General features: G+C 37.3%; 1 protein-coding gene across 11 annotated transcripts in view; it reads right to left on the minus strand.

Moving 5' to 3' along the window:
- Positions 1-828: 828 nt before the first annotated feature.
- LOC135223840 (dedicator of cytokinesis protein 1-like) overlaps positions 829-23,102 on the minus strand; it is a 340,518-nt gene continuing 318,244 nt past the window's right edge. For 5 of the 11 annotated variants that reach the window (XM_064262720.1, XM_064262721.1, XM_064262712.1 and 2 more), the window contains 4 exons: positions 11,560-11,634; positions 8,807-8,939; positions 7,966-8,099; positions 829-7,568 (listed from right to left, as the gene is read on the minus strand). In XM_064262720.1, coding sequence (XP_064118790.1) covers positions 7,470-7,568; positions 7,966-8,099; positions 8,807-8,939; positions 11,560-11,634 — 441 coding nt within the window. In that variant the 3' untranslated portion in view covers positions 829-7,469. The remainder of the gene's footprint in view (positions 7,569-7,965; positions 8,100-8,806; positions 8,940-11,559; positions 11,635-23,102) is intronic. The other 6 variants (XM_064262716.1, XM_064262715.1, XM_064262719.1 and 3 more) reach the window with 4 other exon arrangements.

Genomic DNA, 23,102 nt, shown 5'->3' on the forward strand with positions numbered 1-23,102 from the left:
AATACAGTGAATGTGGTGGTGATGAGAAGTGTTTTTCAATGTGTTCACCCATAATTTAGTTCAAAGTCCAAATCTGTATGGTATATTTGTGATGGGTTTGACCTTAAATCTGATCCCGTTCGAGGTAACCCCGCCCCTGACAGATCAGCCATTACCCCACTTCACTTATGCCCACGAATCTCAGAAGGCCATTATTCTGCAAGACGAAGTGAAGATGATGATGGAAAAAGGAGCTGTGGAACAAGTATGCAGTCCGTCGAAAGGCTTCTACAGAATACTTCCTTGATTATTTTGGTAATTGTGGCCCCCCTGGCTTTATGTGCTTTGATGAATATTCTGTGATTTACTAGTGGTATTCTTCATTCTAAAGATTGTCACATCTTCTAATTGCCCTTATCAGGCCCATTGGTATTTTACTAGTAAATAACCCAAATTACCTAGGCCATGAATGCTGAACAACACCTACAGTTTATTATATCAGTATAGTGATTATCCCAAAAAGTCTTTTAAACATGTCGGCCTCGAACATTTTCTTGTCATCAACAAAATTATTCATGTAGCATTATTAAATATATAATCTGATATAATCTATAAGAAAAAACTCTTTGGGCCAGCCCTATGAGAGTTACGAATGTTGACTGGCCTAGTTATAAACTATTTACATGTTAACAGCTTAGTCTTAAAAATTGGAGAGGAAATTTCTACCATCCCAGAGCAGTCTTACTTAACCCAAGGATCTGAGTAAACCAATGTTTTGAGAGCTAACAGCTCTTCGCTATATGAACCCCAAATACTTATGTAAGGGAGTGAAATAGAATTAAAAAGATATAAAAGTAATCAGTTTTATTGCATATTAATCAATATGGTTACAGAGCACAAGCAATAAACACATGGTGGCAATGTAATGCCTTCATAAACTTACATTGTGATTGTTTCCATGCATCACAGGCATAAGTACAGTACCAGAATTGAAAGACAAGATTTGCCACATAGACCAGACCAACAAGTAAAGATAAAATTTACCCTACTGGTACTTCAGGAGACTGGAATTTCTTCGTAATTAAAATAAGCACAGTAACTGATATGAACATATCCAACAGTAACAATTGCACATTAATCTGAACACCAAAAATGACAAATGAAGAAAGAATTTTAACATCTTCACCAACAATATAGTGCACTGTAAATGTTACAAGTAATCTGGTCCACCAGACATAAATGAAAGAAATCTAAGATTTTCTGTTCAATATAAAATGTATGAAAACAAACTAAATGAGGTACTCTTCTTCACCACTGCTACTCCATCTGGTCCCTTAAATTTAAATGAAAATTAATAACTAAATGTTTAAGGCTATATTTTAGTGCCTACCTTAACATGACCAGAATACAGTTTAAGCTTGCTGAAAGAAGCTTTTGAGTTGTGACTAGACACAAAATTAAAATAAGCTGAAATCATAATGTAGCTTTTTTTATATATATGAATTTAGCAAAGACATAAATCTTTATGAAAGCAAATTTCACTAAAACGATAATTTTCTGAGCTTTCAAATGCAAAGTGTTCAGCGCTATACATCCTCATAAAGTTGTCACTCCTCTCAGCTGGAAAATTAATATTAAATATATATGCCACCTTCAAAGTACTACTTAAAATCAGTTTAGTGACTGACATTACATGACTTTCTGCATTTACCATTACAGCTGCAAAATACATGAAACTTTAATTATCTTTAATATCTGCAGATTTCAAATTTAAAATCACCTTAGGTACAGAAGGAAAGTTGTGATTTCCTACTACTGTAGTAGTAAAGTGTTTATTGCAGTAATTCGTGTTCTGTCTACCCTTACCCTGGATATGCGAGTAAAGTCCCGTCCACACGGTCGCGCTTTGCCCGACAACCTTTGTTTGACGTGACATCAGAAGCCGGACCTAACATCCTCGACCGTGTGGACGGGTCTTTAGGGTTCCTCAAAAAGTAAACAGTTGTCACTTGAGAACTCTTCATCCTGAGGTTTTGTCACTTCTCCAGATAAAATTAGGGATACCTTCTGGTCAAACAGTTTGTATGTCTGTTCACTTCTTTTTTTTCATATATGATAATGATCTCAAATTTGATATTTTATCAGCCCTGTGATGTGATATTATTTTTTTAAAATTAAAATTTCCAGTAAACAGTGTTTTTACAGTTCATAAAAAAATCCTAATTTTCAGTGCAGACCCTAATATTAATATTGTTGTACTTTGTTTAAAAATCACAGTTGCACAAACATCTTCAGGTTAAAAATAGAAGGTCTTATCCCAGCACGCAAACCCTCAAGTGACTTAAGAATTTTGGTCGGTTACTTTCATAGTTCTTTTACTGTGTGTTGACCATTTTTACTAGTTCTCAGAACAAAGAATTTATAGGGCCATCAGTGAAATTAAGTTTTGTCAGAAATTTTAGGTTAGCATGAACAGAAACATCTGATAACAGGAAATGTCTTATGCTCAAATTAATGTTTGTATCTTTGTAAAGAGTAATTTATGCTCAAGTTGTTACTTCTATATATAAAAAGTAGCTAATCAAGAAAGGAGGCACATTAGATTTAGTCAGACCCTGCTACCCAATTTAATGTCTAATCCTTGGCCAAGCACAGAGGAAGAACTTTGATGTCATGCCTCTGTATCTCCTTAGTTTATGTGTGTCCTTCCATCAATCTTGGGTGTTACTGGAATTCTGGGTTTGTTCTCGGTCTCATTTTAATTCTCATTCTTGCCCATAACGTCAGTGGTTATCAGTCACAATCATGACTATTGTCTCCTCCTCTGTGGCATTGCAGTTGTATTTATTTTGAATGTAGCCAAATGTAATATCAGTTTTGATCTCATTTGTCATGACTATGACCTTTATCTCTAGCCAGAAAGTTTTACTGACCTCTCTTGTATCAGAAGGGATCTTCGGCAATGAGTTAACTTCTGTAAAAGAATAAATCACTGAACATAACACACATAAAATTCTTAATCATACAAACTGGAAAATAAAAATAAACAATATAATTTGTAAAGGAACTGAGGAAATTCAACTAGTGTTCAAACCAAATGAAAACAAGACGTATAACCAACAAGCACTAGACCACTTATTAGTATTCACATAAGGAGATATCACCTAAGAGATCACTGCTTCTTAGGTGATCACTGCTTCACTTTTCTCTAAGTAAGAAATCTGCACTCATTTCTTCAGTACCTACTGGTATTATGATAAAATTAGATGAGTTTTGTTTGCTGTGTGAATAGAGTACTTTTCTAGCATATATATGAAAACATTGTTCCTGTACCCCTTGTACATTCTTTAATACTTTGATACATGCATATTGTATCAATTTCTGGCATTTGCTACATCTTTTCTCTGGTCCTAGCACATTATTTTTCTCTTATAAGTTTTTCTTGTGTTCTTTCATACTCTTAACCTATTCATTTTTTAACCTATTCATTTTTTCATAATTTGGAATTTTATGACTAAAATAGATGTATTGTACATTAAAAGTGTAAAATATATATTTCACTAGAGTTCACACAAAGTTCTAAGAGGGGGTTTCTCATACATGTTGAAACTATAGCCATATAACATTGAATTTAAATAACTTTTCATTTTTACTTACACATGACTAAATGTAGCTTGTTGGGCACATGTGGAAAACAAATAATTACTATAACATTTACATGCTTAAACTTCCATAAATGTAATACAATGGTTTATGGAAACAGAACAGTGTAGTACGAACAAATGTTAAATGCAGATTATTTGTTTTATAAAAATGACACTAAATATATAACAATAATTAAATAGTAAGAAAGCATAAATCTTTTGTTTCAATTAAAAATATTGTAGTAAAGTTAAAAACTCATTTCATTTTAATAAAAGCACCAGACAGAACATTTTAAAAAGTTACTTTAAAGGGTACAAACAAGGATACCACTCTACTATACAAGTCTAAAGCTTGACAGCAAAATAATTAACAATTGACACAAACACACTACAGCCTGACATGAAGTTCTCAAATGAAGTTTTTTCATACGGTACTTCAACAAGGTATTTCACCTAATCCAAATGTGACATAGCACTTTGAAAGCATAAACAAATAGATGGTTTACAACCTTCTTTATAGATTTACAATTTACTACCAAAATGTAAAAACTGACATTAAAACATTTTGCATTTAGAAGCACAAGACTGTAACTTCAGCACTAATGTAAGTTCAACATTCAATGTTAAAGACAGTATAATATTCTGTCATATCAGAAACCATATTACAAAACTTATTCCTCTCCACTTCCTTGTTTAAAAGTATGAAAAAAGACCAGTGCCTTGTCACTTTTGAGTATCAAAATAATGCATAATTAAATAAAATCATATATACACCACTTGTAATCCATTGCCAGGTTTTAGTCAACAAAACCTTGCTATAACAGTACATAATCAAAAGTTTCAAATATTAATTACTAATCCAAAATATGTAAGCTTAATCTTGGATGCTAAAATTCCAAATTGTTTAATTATTCCATGAATTATCCACCCACTGTCAGATATCATTACCTTCAGTGGAATGCCAACCATATTCTACTCTAATCCACACACCCATCTTGGGTTATCTTACTTTGGTCACCAGAGCACCATATAAAAATACCAACCTTCCTTTTCCCTTAAGAAATTAATCTATGGCACTATGAGTTTGTGCAGCTTTTGTACTTCTCTTACATTCCTGACAGTGAACTGATTGCACGTGCCATAAAGTCCGCATTTATGTCCTAACGATACAAATGCTTGATAATCGACAATCGCCTAATTGCTATCGATACAAACTTTTAGAAAAGTTAACAAAATAAAAGTTTACAACTGTTTCCAACATTCACCTTTAGAAGGGCTTAAATAACATCATGCACCTTTCACTGTTCTGACAAAACAACGTGGTATCATTATGTTAGTATTGTGTTTCATTTTCACTAAATTTACTGAAGGTATGCTACATCGTTGTACTCTGTAGCTGGGTCCGGGAATAACAGTTAGGTTCAAACGGATATTATACTACATGCATATTAGGATACGATACATTACACCATACGAGTTAAGAAAATGAATGGCACCATTGTAATTTATCATAAGTATATCAGGAACTGAATACTGCTTGAAGAGAAGAGAAACTATGTTTACATCTAAAATGTTACACAAAGGTTCAAGATGATAATGAAGGTTACCACAATAACATCAATACAAATTCTTTCACATAAAAACATATGTTATCTATACATTAATAAAAGTATGCTAATTGGTCCCAAATTGAGGATTAGGAATTATATATTTAATAAAAACAATACTGCATAAGGGAAAAAGTACATGCTACCAACATAATATTTATAACTGAAGAGTACACACCTTATCATGGCAAGCAAATACAAGTACCCACCACTACAATCTGTAGTGAGCAACTCATAAATACAATAATGTATAATGGGCAATTCCGTAGGAGAGTGTACGATCACTATTATCATTCAGTAAATGCAATTCTTTCTTATAGCGTAGTAAAACACCACACTTGTGAAGGGGAAAATAAAATTCCTGTCTCTGATGGCTACCTTGGACAAACAGCACAATAAAAACTTACACTGTGAAATGTAACAAAAGAGCTACATGGTTGTGAAAGTATAATTTATAACAAGATATGCACAAAAGACAATCTTATAAAATCTTGCCAACATATTCACTCTTGAGATCTGCCATTCCTTTGTGACCTCAATGACACAGATAGATCAATCTCCCTTTAATATTTCAAGAAAACCTGAAACTTTTAGATAACAGTTCCATGCATACTATGTTACAACTAAATGGAATAGAATGTAAAATAAGAAAGATTAAAAATAAATTCATGTGTTCTAGCATTAGCATGTTCTGGAATGTGACTGATTTTTCCCCCCCAAGTAAACATGTGTACCAGAGTACTGACTGAGCCACCCCTTTATCAACTGGTATGAATCTAAAAATCAAGAAAGTAAAAAATTCAAACTAATATAGCACTATGCTATAAAAACATGTAAAAATAAAGGAGTGCATCATACTGTCAAACAAATATGACTTTGCAAGGCAATCTCAGTGTCTCTTTCTGCTACAACATAGATCAACACTGTATATTTATGTATCACTTCCTCTTTGCACATGTTTTGTCAAGAACTGCCCATCATCCATAACTGTACAATAAATTCACCAGTAGCATAAATCATGGAACAAATAAAAAACTAATACATTACTTCTATAGTTCAAAAATAAAACATCAGAGTACTACATTAAATATTTCTGAGGCTTTGGACCATGATAAAAAAAGAACTTGTAGAAACTGCATAAAGAAAAATGCTGTTTAAATTCAGCTTCCAATTTCCTTTTACATAGCACAAATTCATTAGAATTTTAGTAACAAGTAAAGAACACACAGACATAAATTCTTAAATATGATAAATTTATAGGATTTGAACTGACCTAGGGCAAAGCACCCAAATATATAGTAGTATGTAAAACTATATCTGTACATCATCTGAAAATATAACTCAAAGTGTGTGAATAAAAGTTTTGTGTGAGAGTACTATGTGAAGACGGTATATGATAAAGCATATAAATGAGTTAGTCACTAGAAAAAGTATTGCAGAAGACTATGCAAATTGATAAATTATAAAAAAACTAGAATCCTTCAGAAAATTCTTCAGTATTCTACTCTTCCCCATCTAACCTTAGCCTGATCATTATATAGTACAGACTTACAAAACAATTACCCCAACTGTGCAAAGCCTTTGTACAAAAAATACATTTTAGTATACCATTTTGAATATTGCACCATGTTTTATCTTTTATGTGAGGTATGACCCAAAAACTAAGCATTCCATACAGTTGGTTACATTTGGCACAGTATAAAAATACAAAAATTTGTGCAACTGACCCACAGCAATCGACAATAAAAGCTTCAGTAAGTTTACTAAAAGCATTTATAATGACTGCCACGAATTCATCAAAAGTCTTTAACCCACTTGCCACTTCTCATAACTTTGACAAAATGAGGTGAATTCCATCAAAGTGGATTAATTATAAATAACTACAATAATCATTAAGTAGTCACTCTAAAGCTATCTGTTTCACTTCACAAACATTTCCTCTCCCCTAATGCTTGTACATCATCACTGCTTAAAAGGAACAAGTAGAGAGGTAAGGCTAACTTAGTAATAGAACAAATCAATTGAAATTTGAGCCTCTTAAAAGTCTTTTATGCAGTTGCCTTATATAAATACAATTCCCCTTGAAACACTACAGCTTCTCAACAAAAGTGAAGATCTACACCTCTTAAAATTTAACATGCATAGCATGGTAACACAGCAGTGGAAAGTTGCTATAGTACACTTCCCCACAAAACAAGCTTCCTCAACTCCCGTGAGTAACCTAAATATAATACAGATCTCATGGCAAGAAGGAATCCTCGTGGTTGTGATTTCTATCTGGACGCGGTGGCTTTTCAGGAGGTTCTGGGGATATGTCAGAGGGAACTGGAGGCAACATCTGTTGACAAAGACAAGAAAAGGTACTTAAGGAAAATTCAAGGGGAAAAAGGTTACAATGACCTAATTCATTCTGGCACAAAAATTTATAAACCACACTTTTCCCTATGATTATATAAATTATATAAATTGCCTTGTTTATTAATGGCAGTTAACTTAATGCACAATATATTCTGTCATGCTCTTATGATGAAGATTATTGCCCCCTATTTTTTTCCTTAAGCTCTATCATACAATAATGGCAGCTTTTCATTTTCACAACAATTTTTAGGTGTCAGTCCCATGGGGTTTGAACAAAGGCACAAACTGCAAGAGTTCCACAACCCACAAAGAGACCCCATACTGGTGGTAAAGGATAGCCCAGCTACATTTTTTTTAAATGTTGCAGTAGTACTTACTTTTCCACTTTTAATGGACAACCCACTGTAGCGTAAAGAATTTCCATCGGCATCTTGTTCCCGTTCTCTCATCTTAACTGGCAAGGGTGGAGGTGCTTCTTCTTCATGCAAGGACTCTGTTGGTGTGCCTGTACCTCAAAATGGAAATGAGTATTTTCAAAACGTACAAGGAAATATGTCATCTATATAAATGGTTTTGAAACAATTTATATAACCCCTAATGGATGGATACCATCCTTTGAGTATTACATGCCATCGGTTTGTAGGAATCGGGCAGGAAAGGAGTTCCATTACTTCAATGGCATATAAATTTACCAATGGCATCTTTTAGACTGGCTCAGCTCAGCGTTGTGGGTGACTGGGCAACTCATGAGTCAAACTCAAAGTCATCAGTTTCAGTCCTTGCCCAAGCTATTGCCTCTTAGGAGGACATCAGCCAGGTAACCCCAACTCCCCACCAAGAGGTCACTCATGGGGGTAACACTGGTAAACAGCCTCACTACGTTTCCCTGACGGGGAGCAAACACTGGTTCCCGAGATTACGAGACCAAGTTCTTATCTTTTATGATAGTATGTCGGTTATGATTGTAATTTTCCAAAGAAATACTATTAGCAAAAACATGTATAATCCAAAAAAGTTACTGCATCTTTGATCTCAGTAAATTTAGGTAAATATTTCATAACAAATATGCTCAGAATCTGTTAGATTTTAGTTCTCATCTGTTATGATATTTTGTGAGCTGTAATTATAATTTTACAAAATAAATTATTAAAAAAACCATGTATGACTTGGTAAAATCAATCTTTACAGTGGAAGTTGTATTAAGGCATAGAAACTTACTAAGGCTTTCTCTAGAACCCATTGAAGGTGAGGGAGTAGTAGATACAGAAGGAGTATTGAGGTTGAAAGAGCGAGGCCGGGACATTCGTCTCTCTCTTTCCACATCCGATCTCAAAGGTCGTTCTGTAGCCAGCTGTGGAAGAAAGCCTTATACTATTACCATATTTAATTAATATACAATAGGAATATATCATACTATTATCATATTTAATTAATATACAATAGCAATATATCTTACTATTATCATATTTAATTAATATTCAAAAGAAATATATCATATACTACATATTATCACAATATGTTACAATAAAGATTCACTTCTGAATAGTCCTGATAACCAAGAAGAGAAGTCTGTTAATTTCACTATACTAAATAATAGTAGAGCCTGAAGTAGATACGTATACATCTCAAAATAGCTCCCTCGAGATTAATTAACCCACTCCCAACAGATCCCACAGATACTACAACAAAACTTCTAAACACAGTTCCACTACTTGGAGAGATATTAATTGGTTACATCATAATACCGATAACATACAAATACGTATAGTAATGCTAATTGACGTTAACGAGGATTATCAGAAGTACCTTAAAAAACAGTCAACAGATATTTACTCTTTTGTTCCTCGTTTCTAACAACGACACATAACGAGCAACAGATATGATTAAACATTCATCTTCCCAATCTGTAAACATCCATTATGAATTTAAACAGTTTCCTTCCTAAGTTTGGATCGTACACATTCCACCTGTGATCTGTCTTCTTGTGCAACTGAATAAAAACCACCATACCATAAGTACTATATTTGATTCATGAGTCACGACAGTTTCAGTTTACAGAACCACCAGATTTGACACTCTGTCCTCTTCACCTTTAACAGTACATGCTCTTTACTGTTATGAAGTTTGTCTTCAAAAACGAGAAAAAATACTTGCCCGTAAAAAAAGTGGAAAATTCATTGCTTTTGACAGTAAAGGATAAATAAAATCACCCTAATTGTTTGTTAGTAAAGAGAAGGAGAATGGTGATTTCAGAGCAAGCTGGCTTAAATGATGCAGTGACATGAAGCTCATTCCAAAAGTATACAACCGTCACAACTTTATATTTTTAGAGATTACACAAATTGATCTGTATCCTTAAATAAAAAACATTCTAAACTTTAATATCTAAGGTATAAAATCACCCTACAATATAGTAATTAAACTATTAAAAAAAATGTGATGAGTAATCTAAGGCAACGTAAGCTGGAATTTTCATAAACTTATTTTTGTATATCTTTCACATCTCAAATTCAGTTCACAGTCAACAAGCTTTGGTGATTATCCCAACTATCAATAAGTTCACTACTGCTAAAACTTGATAGTTTAACAAGATATCGTAAAAGGAACTAAGGCATCACTTACACTTGTGAATCCCTACATTTTTTATGTTTATTTAATACTGTACTGAACAAGTAATAACCATTTTTAGGGATAAAAACTGGTTATAACATATTTTTCCTTTTCCCAGTAATAAATTCACAAATCCAGTCAACTGTAATAAAATTTCAGCTCTTTGGTTGGCATAAGGCATTGTATAGAAAACATCTAAAAAGCACCTAGATCCCCCTATTCTTTGTAGATCAGTTGTTAAGAATATCTTCCCAATGTCACTGGTAGAGGTATGTATGTAAATTAGTTACCCAAATGCTAAGACCTATCATCACTGATTTCACTGTAAAAATGAAACGTCACAGAAAATTGGGCTGTTTGTCCTTATGAGAGAGAAACACACAATGAAAGTAAGTACACTAACAAGAAAAGATACTTTATGATGAATATCTGACAAGAGGCAAAGAAATATCAAGAAAAGGGGTCTTCTGGCCCAGTATGTTTTTCTGATACTTATTATGCCAACTTCACAAATAATTCCCACACTATTGCTGGAGTATATATATATATATCTAGCCTCGGATTTATGTACAATAAATCGGTTGTTTGACGAAAAGCAATAAATAGAAAATAAAATAAAATGGTGATGCTCCCAAAAATTTTGCTAAAATAATAACTGGCCTATTTCAGTGAGGTGAGAAGTTCCTGTATCTATTTCTTGTGTTACCTTCCTCCAGCTGCTAATGTTGAGTGTAAAATTTTCTAATATTTAATAAGGTTGGCAGCAGTTTATTTAATTTCTAAGTTTTTTTTTCCTTCTTCAAAAGTAAATAATTGCACCTTTTAACCAAATTATGACAAATTCCTAATCATAAGCTTTCACCTCATTAACCTAACACACACACACACACACGACTCCATAACAGCTATATATCACTGGACTGCAAAAATTAAACTAAGTATTTAGTACCATACAAAGAAGAGTCGACTGCCCAGTAATGGTTCAAATTGTGAGACACTTCAGTAATGATTTAGTAAAATAAATTCAATTTACATACAGACGACTGATGCCCTAAAAAGAAGCCATAAAATAAATTAAATGAGATAAAAGCAGCTCTAAGGAAGTTAAAAAATGAATGGGTCATTACACAACAGTCATTAAAAAAAGTATATTTTCTGATGATTGATTTACTTTATGGCCTGACTGCTGATACTGACAGAACTGCTTCAGGAGGGACATGAAATATAAAGCTACAGTGTTTTAAAAGTTGTAATGTACTACAAAATGTGCAAAGATGTGCTGTATTTATTGCAATGCTAAAATCTGACTTTATACAGCCAATACAGTACCAAACTCCTTTACTAAGGAATGCAATACATACATCTAGGCGAGACTTGGATTTTTGGTTGCTTGATGTTCCCATAAATGGGTTGACCTGAAGGAAAAATGTCCGTATCTGTAATAAAAACTAGTTTTCAAAATCACTCGTCTTTTCCAAGGATCGCTGATATTGGTATTCATGGTACAGTATCAAAGATACGCAGTGACTTGGTGTAAGACATTTCAAAAAATCAACTTATACGAACTTCTAACAAAATGAAAATAAAAAGGCAGCCACTGCAATAATTAAGAAAAAAAAACACAAGCAAAGCTAGCACGCTAAGGCATTTTAAAAAGCTAGCTCAGAATTGTAATAAAACTAGCATATCATAAAACTGTTTCAGCATTCAAATTTTACCTTTGCTAAAAATGTATATAATAAAAATGTATATAAAAGAAAATCTGCAAAAGAGATAAAATTTTTTATAATTGTCGTTATGCACTTCTTGCGAGAGATTATAACAGCTTAGAACTTGCAGTTCTTGAATTTTCCACCCCAAAAAGATGTAATGCTACAAAATGAAATTTTCATTATTAAAATGAAGTTTTATTGTATACTTACCGAACAATTATAGAGCCGTGATTTCCACGAGCGGCAGGATACTAAATTCAAATTTAGCGCGTCGGCGTCGCCAACACTGGTGGTGATGACGTCATCTCCCTCCACTCGCGGGAGAACCAGGTACAACTGCCCAGGTGAATCCAATTCTTTCTGCCCGTCCGTCCACCTAAGGGGAGGAGGGTGGGTATAATCATAATTGTTCGGTAAGTATACAATAAAACTTCATTTTAATGATGAAAATTTCATTTTTATTGTAGTGTCTTACCGAACAATTATAGAGCTGATTACACATTTATGGGAAGGTGGGATTCAGTGGACCACTAGTATTTTTAAATGGTTACATTTATTGCAATACCAGTAAACACTCAAGGTGTCTGTTGTACCTTACCTTGTAAGAGAGCTACAGCAGACTGTTACTGCCTCTGGTCGGTGCTCTTCTTACTATTGTAGAGGAATTGGAATTTGACCAAAGTTAGCCTCTACAGGAGGGGTGGAAATCCTTCCCGTAGTTCAAGCGAGTCAAGGCTGACTGACGGAGGATAGTAACAACAAAGATTGCCCTTGCCCTGCCCGGGCTAAGACCAGAAATTCAATCATACAAAACATTGTCACCAACACCAGATTTAAAAACATATATACCCAACCATTGTAAAATCTGACCTAACAGACTGGTGAGTATCCCAGGTACTCAGTACCCCCAGCTTCCCTTGAACTCGACAACCTATTCAAGGTGAAAAGTTAGCATAGAGGTGACGACCCCTGTGCCGTTTCTCCCAACACCATGCCAGAAACCGCCACCGGACCTAACGTTTTACAATTCTCGAAAACCGTTTCTATCTCTTTGAGATAATGACTCGCAAAAACCGAATTCGATCTCCAGAACGTGCTCTGAAGACCGGACCTAACGTTTTACAATTCTCGAAAACCGTTTCTATCTCTTTGAGATAATGACTCGCAAAAACCGAATTCGATCTCCAGAACGTGCTCTGAAGAATCGAAGCTAAAGATAAATTCTTTCCTGACTGGCTAAAGAAGTTGCCACTGCTCTAACCTCGTGAGCTTTAACTCTCAGAACGGAAAGATTGTCGTTCTCGGACTGCGAGTGAGCTTCCCTGATAAGCTCTCTAATAAAAGAACGATATAGCATTCTTAGAAAGAGGACGAGAGGGATTTGAACCGAGGTCCAGAGCTTAGAAGATTGTCCTCTAATACCCTTAGTGGCAAACAGATACTGCTTAATAGCCCTGACTGGACATAAGAGCCTTTCTTCCTCCTCATGTCCAACCAAATCAGATAAGTTCCTTACCACAAAACTCCTCGGCCAAGGATTAGAAGGATTCTCATTTTTGGCTAGAAAGGTCAAAGAAACCGAAAATACAGCATTGCCTTGAGAGAAACCGACTCTTTTGTCTATAGCGTGCAATTCGCTGACACGCTTAGCAGAAGCTAGTGCAATAAGAAAGAGTGCCTTCTTAGTCAAGTTCCTGAGTGAAGCCGACTTCAAAGGCTCAAACGGTGGCCCCATGAGGAACTTAAGCACCACATCTAAGTTCCAAGCCACTGTATCTTGCGGGAGCTTAGTGGTTTCGAAAGACCTAATGAGGTCCGACAGATCTGAATTGGAGGAAATATCCAAACCTCGATGTCGAAAAACCGAAGAGAGCATGGCTCTATATCCTCTGATCGTCGAAGGAGCTAGTTTCTTAGAGTTCCTAAGAAATAGAAGAAAATCTGCTATTTCTGTTAAAGAGGTCGCAGAAGTAGAGACTTTAGCACTTCTACACCACTCTCTGAAGATTCTCCACTTCCCTTGATAGAGTTTGTTAGAAGACTCTCTCCTACAACGAACGATAGCTTCTGCAGCTCTTCTTGAAAATCCTTTCGCTCTGACAAGATTCCGGACAGTCTGAACCCTGTCAGAGCTAGAGCGGACAAGTTTTGGTGGAACCTCTTGAAGTGAGGTTGTTTGAGAAGCCACTTCTCTGGAGGAAGAAGTCTGGGGAAGTCTACTAACAACTGGAGAAGGTCCGGGAACCACTCTTTCCTGGGCCAAAAGGGAGCGATTAACGTTAGCGTTACATTGCTGTGCGACATGAACTTGTTCAGCACCTCTCTTATTAGACCGAACGGAGGGAATGCATAAGCTTCCAGACCCGACCAATCCAACAGCATTGCGTCCACCGACCAAGCTAGAGGATCTGGGACTGGAGAACAAAAGAGAGGAAGACGGTTGTTCCTTGATGTCGCGAACAGGTCTATTGACGGTCGTCCCCAAAGGCGCCAAAGTTTCTGACAAATCTTGTTGTCCAAAGTCCACTCCAGAGGTAACACTTGCTGTTGACGACTTAACTCGTCCGCCAGGACGTTCATCTTTCCCGGAACAAATCTCGGGACTAGCTGAACCTTCGCTTCGTTTGACCACAGGAGGAGATCCTTGGCTACTTCGTACAGAGAGAAAGACTGAGTCCCCCCCTGTTTCCGCACGTACAAGAGAGCCGTGGAGTTGTCGGAATGCACTGCCACTACTACTCGACCTTCTACTAAGCTCCGAAACTGTCTGAGCCCCAAGAAAATTGCTAACAGTTCCTTTACATTTATGTGGAACTTCTTCTCCTTCTCCGACCAAGCTCCTGAAGTCCGTTGATTTCCCAGTAAGGGCTCCCCAACCTGTGTCCGATGCGTCGGAAAAGAACTGTAGGTTCGGGAGGATGGGTCGTAAATCTAACCCTTCTTCCAACCTTGCTCGAGAGAGCCACCACCTTAGGTCCTCTTTTATTTGATCTGTGACAGGAAGGTAATCGAGTCTGGTTGTGTCTTCCTGCACCAAGAGGCTCTCAGGAAAAACTGCAGAGGTCTCATGTGCAGTCTTCCCAACGTCACAAATTTCTCCACTGACGTCAATTTGCCCAGGAGCCTCATCCACTGATTGGCAGAACTTACCTTTTTGTCCAAGAACTCCTGAACTGTCTCCAGACAGCCTTGGACCCTCTTCGGGGACAGAAAAGCCCGAAAAACTTGAGCATTCAGAATCATCCCCAAATAAAGGATGCTCTGAGATGGAACCAACTGGGACTTCTGTTTGTTGACCAGAATTCCTAACTTTCTGGCAAGATCCAGAGTTGTTCCAAGGTCCTTCATGCACCGACTCTCTGATTCCGACCGGAGAAGCCAATCGTCCAGATAGAGGGAGATTCTTACTCCTAATATGTGCAGCCAGCTTCCTATCGGGGATAGAACCCTGGTGAAAACTTGAGGAGCGGTCGCTAGTCCGAAGCAAAGCGCCCGAAACTGAAACACCTTGCCTTCGAACATGAACCTCAGGTACTTCTGAGATTCGCGATGTATCGGAATGTGAAAATAAGCGTCTTGCATGTCCAGAGAGACCATCCAATCCCCCTGTCTGATGGACTCCAGAACCGACCGAGTGGTCTCCATATGAAATTTTGTTTTCTGGACATGCAAGTTCAGGGCGCTCACATCCAAAACCGGCCTCCAGCCCCCTGATGACTTGGGAACTACAAAAAGGCGATTGTAAAAGCCTGGAGGAAAATCCCCTTCTATCTGTTCTATCGCTTCTTTGAGAACAAGCGCTTCCACTTCTGCGGCTAGCGCCAGAAATTTGTCTGAGCCCGGAGAGTATGCCTGGAATGGAATTGGCACAGGTGAGAGCGAGGGAGGTGAAACGAGAGGAATATGATAGCCGAACTTGAGTACTTGCACTACCCAGGCTTCTGCTCCTCTGTTTTTTTTTTTTCCATTCCTCCCAAAACAGAGCCAGCCTGGCTCCCACTGGTGCATGAAGAACCGAGCTTTCATTTGGAAGGTTTGTTAACCTTGGCCGAGGCCTTAGACTGAGGTCGCAAATTCGACTTCGGCCGAAAGAAGCGCTTGGGTTTTCTCCCTCGAAAAGGCGCTTGGGCCAGAGGAGAAACCGAAGGAACAGTCTCCACAGGAGCTTTAGGTCTCTTAGTAGACTGTGCAGTAAATCCGAAGTAGATTTCTTATCTAGCGCAGACGAAATTGACAACACTACATCGTCTGGAAAGAGGTTATCTTTCACAAAAGGAGCAAACAAGAGAGCAGACTTCTGTTGGGACGTAACCCTTTTAGAAGCAAAGGAGCACCAAAGTTGCCTTTTCTTAAGGGTACCAAAGGCGATGAGCGAAGCTAACTCATCACATCCATCCCTAATGGATTTGTCCGCACAGGACAGAACACCAATCCAATCCTCCGCTAACTCCTGAGAAAGAGAAGGACAGTCTTCGATCTTGGCCGCTAAAGCGCCAATAGTCCAATCAAGGAAGCTAAAGACTTCCAAAAGTTTAAATTGATTCTTTACAACGTGGTCCAACTCAGGCGCTGTAAAGAAAACTTTCGCTGCGGCGAAAGCAGATCTTCTAGAGGAGTCGATTAAACTGGAGAAGTCTCCCTGGGAGGAGGCAGAAACTCCCAGAGAAGGAGCTTCCCCAGTTACATAAAACCTATACCTCTTACGAAGCAACTTAGAGGGAGGGTAAGCAAAAAGAGCCTTCCCTAAGTCTCTTTTCATAGACATCCATTTCTCCGTCTCTTTCAACGAATGTCTAACCGCTTTAGATAGAACAAGTTTTGGGAGGAGAGGGTCTGAAGTTTTCCTCCTCATCAAAAAAGTCGAAGTTGGGAGCGCGGAGCCGCTTTCTCAAAATAATCTGGATAAGATACCAGAAGAAATCTAAGGAGACGTGAATAACACGAGAGGTGATGTGAATCCTCCTCCTCTACTTCTTCTTCATTCTCCGATACCGCCGAAGAAGTAGACGGAACTACAACCTGATCTGAAGGTTTCGAACCACCCTTGGACTCATTCATCCAGTTGGTTAACATCTCTAACTGCTTGCGCAAAGGCGCCAGAGACGAATCAAAAACAGTTAACGTAGGCTTGGAAGAGCCTAAATGTTCATCAGGAGGCGGAAAAACTACTTGCGCCTCGCTTGGAGCCGCCGAAATTCGAGGCGAAACAGGCGCATCAGGCGTAACAGACGAAAAAGCGCCTAAAGAAACACCCTTAGAACTGCTAGCTACAGCGCTAAAACCACAATCTCTACTAGTAGATGGAGCCGAAAAAGGCACAGATTGAGGCGACGAACGAGCCGCTAACGGCCGAGGCGCAACCCTACTCTCAGGCTCCTTATACCGCTTGACTGGAGGAGGCGAAGAATCGGCGCCTGAACGCCTCTTTAAGGGACGCGAAACGGGCGAATCTCGCCAAGAGCGCCGTGCGACCGGAGACGAATCGCTTGAATCATTTGAAAGGCGTCTGACCGCAACACCATTCCAACGCTTAACCGAGCCCTGTTGAGGCGCAACAGGCTCAACAAGAGAGGCGCCTGTGTGGGCAAATCCCGATCGACTCCCTTGGACTTCCGGTATGTCTTCTCCCCGGTGCGGGGGAGCTGGACAGTGACCTTTGTCTATGAGACGTGTCAGGACAGACAGACGCACCCTCAACTACACTCTTACCTGAAGCCGCTTTCTCCAAAAACGTCTTAACTGAATTACCAAGTTGCAAAACCGTATTCGCTAGTACCGAAAATTTCTGATCTAACCTCGATTCCAGACTGGCAATGGTGTCGGAAGAAACTACACGGGAAGCCGGAGAAGTGGGATTAGTAGGAGGAATAGGAGGTGTAGTTAAAGGAGACATAACAATTTGAGGAGAAACAGAAGGAACAGATGCATCGCAAGACGAAGCAGAGCTAAGTCTACTTTCCCTAAGCGCTGCTTTTCTAATTCTGTCTTTAGCTAATTTCTCCGAGTATGAACTAAAAAACTTCCATTGAGAATCAGTCCAATCACTACACTCGTTACATGTTCGATCTGCTGAACAAACCTGTCCCCTACACTTAACACATTTAGTGTGAGAATCATACTCTAATTTGGATAATCTAGTTTTACATCCTGAGATGCAAAACCTAACTCCCGACGGACTAGAATCCGACATGGCAACGCCTAAATAAAAAGCAAAATAACAACAACGCCAAAAAAGAGTACTTCACCAATTCCGAAGATCAAATCCACAAGAAAAAAGCGAAGCAAAGTCATCCAACCGCACCGACCACCGATGTTCACCGGACGCCGGCAGGAAAAGAATTGGATTCACCTGGGCAGTTGTACCTGGTTCTCCCGCGAGTGGAGGGAGATGACGTCATCACCACCAGTGTTGGCGACGCCGACGCGCTAAATTTGAATTTAGTATCCTGCCGCTCGTGGAAATCACGGCTCTATAATTGTTCGGTAAGACACTACAATAAAAACTGTAATTGAAAATATACTCTTTTCTTGACTTTGTGGTTCTTCATACTCATTACCGCTTAACGTAGAGTTTTTGCCATTATGCTTGAATACATTTTTTTTTTTCACAACTATTTGCATTATATAAAAAAATCCTGTAATGTAAAAGGACGGTGACTGTAAAACATCAATTTTACATGATATGGTAATTCAATGTAATATATTATTCGTAAATACTATGCTCCATAAACATTCTTTTTTTTATTAACTCCACTGTAACATTGCTCATTGATCAGCTACTTTACAGACGGGTCTGCCACAAGTGTTTCGGATAGTACACTGACAAGATCGTAAAGGGACCTCTTGATCTGTTCTGATTCTTCAACTCAAGAGGAAATATTAAGATGTCTGCCAAGTATAGTACCAAGAGACAAAGAAACAATACAAATGAAGAAATTAGTACAAATAATGGGTACTATTTTGGAGATAACACCAATGTTTTTGAACCATGAAGAGGACAAGGCAACAATGGCAATGACATCCTCTAAGTGAGGGACACTCAATAGAAAAAGGTTAAACTTCTTTTGTGTAATAACTTCTACTCTCTGCTAACACTCTATTCTGGGCAGTAAGTACAATTATACCTTTGTACATAACAAAGATGAATAAATGACAACAGAAGATTCAACACTGTCTTTGGTTCTGAAAAGGAGAAAACACCACAAGAACAACAAACCCCCCCCAAAAATAAGTGAAGAAAGAGATACGTACTATCCTTATGTAGAGATATACTAGCACTGCTTCATTCTTAAAACTTTTGGATTCTCAATTTACATACAAAAACCAAAAACAACCCTCAACTAAGCACTGATGGCACTATCCCCCTATGGAGTAACTATCCCCCTATGGAGTAAAAGATGTTTTAAACATGGTTCAAGTACACAACAGAAAAGCTACACATCCCCATACCTAAATAGCATAACAAAATTTTTGATACCCGAGGTAAAAAAATTCCATTCCATTCCATCATCTTGTAGAACGTATTATGTCTGCTTTTCCCTTTATGGGGTTTAAATGAATGAAATCCAGTACATTTTCTGCCAGAAGCATTCAACCTAGGTCTTCACTTATTCCACTTTTCCATGATTTCCTGGGCCTCTCTACGAGTCTTCTTCATCTTGCTACTTTCACATGTACTGCTCTTATGACCACAATTCCTCATCACTTCTCATCATAGATCCAAACCACTTCAATCTTTGAGGTCGCAGTCTTTGTTTTCAACTTTCTGGTACTACATCTCCCTTCCAGTTCCTCATTCATAAAATTATCTTTTCACTATACTCCAGTAGCCATAAATCTCAACCTTCTGTGATCTCCTTTCCAAAATCTCCATTTTCTTTGTTAGTGCCCCTGCTTCTGCTCCAAAGAGTAGTACAAGTGCTTTTATTCATCACTATACTCGGTTTTTTTCCATCTGTCCACCCGCCTGTGGTGTTTGCGTATGCCGTATGGCAACACTGCGTCCCAGGATTTAGAGAGTTACATTCAGCTCACTTTCAACAATAATAACAATATCTTATTTAGGATATTAACGGTGAAATTCGCATACAGTGCATTATTGAAACACTTTTCAGTTGCAAATGTACACCCAGATATCCTTTTATTTACCTAAAACTTACACATAGTGAACCTATCTAAAGCCCAGGACGCAGTGTTACCACACGCAAACACCACAGGCGGGTGGACAGATGGAAAAAAAACAGAGTATAGTCTAGCTATTTCCTTCTCTCTCCATTTCATCCACAGTGCAGCTACTTTCTTTTTTGCTGCCCTTTGAGCTGCCTGACATTCCTGTTACCCAAGATAACAGTAATGTTATAGTACCTCTACTTGACCATGCCTTGACATTCAATGTAAATTCTGCAATCCAGGAGACCTTTCATGACACCATCAGTACCATTTGCTACACAGTACAGTTCATTCCCAACACCTTTTCCACAACAACCATATTGCCATTTTCCTGGTTGAACTTGTTCCTTTGCTTACTTTCCAGTCACCATAAGCTTTGTTTTATTAACAATGTGATTTTTAGTTTTTAGTCCCTTCTCCACCTCTTCACTCTTCGCCTTTCATGTTATAACTTTTCTCTGAGCTTTTTAAAAGTGGTGTTCAGCAACTTTAATCCCTGACTTTGACGAAGTTCCAGTACTAATACTCGCTTCCAAGTCTTCCAAATATATTATTATTCTTATGCTTTTATATATTTTTTTATTTTTCTTTATGTACTATTATGATTGTCCTCAAAACCAGCTCTGTCGATTCTTTTAAGGCGAATTAGGCCTTCTTCTATCTGTATACTAAAATATTGCTTTCCTTCTGGTCTTCCCGATTGCAGAGAGTAAACCAAAAACAAGAGCTTACACCTTTTCAAAGATAGTTTTAATCTTCATTTTGCCTTCTTATTTTACAGTTACTCCACCAAAACTTATTTCTTGACGTCACTAACAATGGCTTTTATGCAAACTACTTTACACCTTATCTCCTGAACACAGTAAGGGATGACAAAAGTAAGCAGATTGTAAACTTGAGAAAAACCAAGAGCTCTGGAAAGCAAAAAAAAAAAAAAAAGGCAAGCTATAGCAGGTGAAATGGGGATCTAAGAACTTCATTTACTTCTTTCTTTCTACCTATGATTCAGAGCTCTCTTAACCAGACTAGCAATAAACCTACAATAGCAGGTTTGTTCTTTGTATAAGCAAGCAAATGTACATGTTTATAGCATACTGTTTGTAATGAACTCTACTTAAAATAAAGGATACACATACACAGAAAATTTGTTGCACAAAAAGAAAGACCACGTAGGCAAGATCCTCACATCCAAGTTACATTCTGTTTTATGAAAAGTCTAACCATACATTATCCTACAAAATCAACCTATGCACTATAGTATATCTCGAATGCCAGACTGGGCATGGATACCACTTGTTTCAAACATGACAAAATACATATATGACATCCGCTAAGTGTCATACCTAGAACCTGAAACAAAAAATTAATTTTTGCCCATTTTCACTTGATTCTTTTCACAAAACAACCTACCTTTTATAACATATATTTAAAAATGGACAAAATGTTAATTCACACACATCAAGGTACAATACACAATGAATTAAGAGTACATATTTGTATTTTAAAAACTTGATTCCCTTCTTCATTGGTCAACAATAATTATGAGGTAGATAAATTTTAGCTTTACTAAACCATTTGTTCTTCCTCCAAATATGGCTGGTCTGAATTTCCACAATTGGCAGATATAAAAATGACAATGTAAAGGGTAATGTAATTAGCTAGATCCTGTTAAAACCAAGTGGATATCAAACACTCCAAATAAGTGTATGGTGCCTTTAAATGAAGGAAGGTTTCCAGGAAACAAAGATTTGACATAAATTCGAGTCTGAGGGACAGACAAAATACTACATAATTAAAAAAAATATTTATAGAAAAGAAATTTGAATTGGGGAGGGTGGAAACGACTAGATGGAGGTCTGAGTTAGCGTTGAAGTTGAAAAGCAAAAGGTTACAAGAAACCAAAAATAATATTCTACAGCAAACAACGACAACGGAAGTTAAACATAAAGTTAGGCCACATGGGACTTGGATGTGAGCACCCTAAAGCTGCATTAGTCACTATTACATGATACTGGGAAGAACAACAGTTTCTACAGGAATGATAGAACAGGTTTTATTCGGTTCACAGGATATAATATAGAAAGAATTGTCCCCGAAACAGAAGTGGATCTCGATATGGATACTGAGAAGAACAACAGTTTCTACAGGAACAATAGAACAGGTTTTATTCGGTTCACAGGATATAATATAGAGAGAATTGTCTCCAAAACAGAAGTGGATCTCGATATGTTCTGACACGCTGAATGATAGGTCTAAAATTACCAAGCATTCTGAAAGTACTGATTAAAGCAATACATGTCCTCTTCTGAACCCTGGCCAAAGTCTCTCTACAAGGATTCTGACTGATAAAATTGGACGGATAAAGAAATTCCCATTATGCATCTATGCATGACGGTTTTTTTCTTATAATAAGCATGAAAGACATCAACAAAAAAAAAACAAGTTACCGTATGTGCAGTGATGCAGAGACAGATACACAGACACACAGACACTCACCCTTAGGCTTTGTGATGACAAAGTAAGTGTGAAAAACAGGGATAAACAAAAGGGAAAAATACAGTCCCTGCCAATTTGTTGGAAGAACTTATAACTTCACTGTTCATAAATATTTATATGTTGACTTTAAACCTATAGAAACTACACTAACCTCTTAAAAAAAGTCAAATCACTGATGTATAATCTCTTTAATAATTTCGAATTCTGTGCAGTAAAAGACGCAGCATAATTATATTGAAAAAAACAATTGATTGATTAGTTGTATTACTACTGGCAAAGGTAAGTATCCATATAGACAAAAAAAGTTGCACAAAACAACATAGTTTCTTATGTGAACATGATTAGTTCCCTGAAAGACGACACAGAAGATATTTACTCAGGTTAGAACAAAAACGTACAAACCTTGACACCATGAGAAATTCACATTCTAGTCTGAGGTTAATATGACGTAGAAGCAAGAGGCCTGAAGATGTCAACAGCTAGGCTCCAAGGGTTAGGATGCATCAAGCAGCCAACATAAAAACAAA

Source organism: Macrobrachium nipponense, chromosome 10 (genome assembly GCF_015104395.2).
Source record: "Macrobrachium nipponense isolate FS-2020 chromosome 10, ASM1510439v2, whole genome shotgun sequence".
In the NCBI taxonomy this organism is placed as follows: domain Eukaryota; kingdom Metazoa; phylum Arthropoda; class Malacostraca; order Decapoda; family Palaemonidae; genus Macrobrachium; species Macrobrachium nipponense.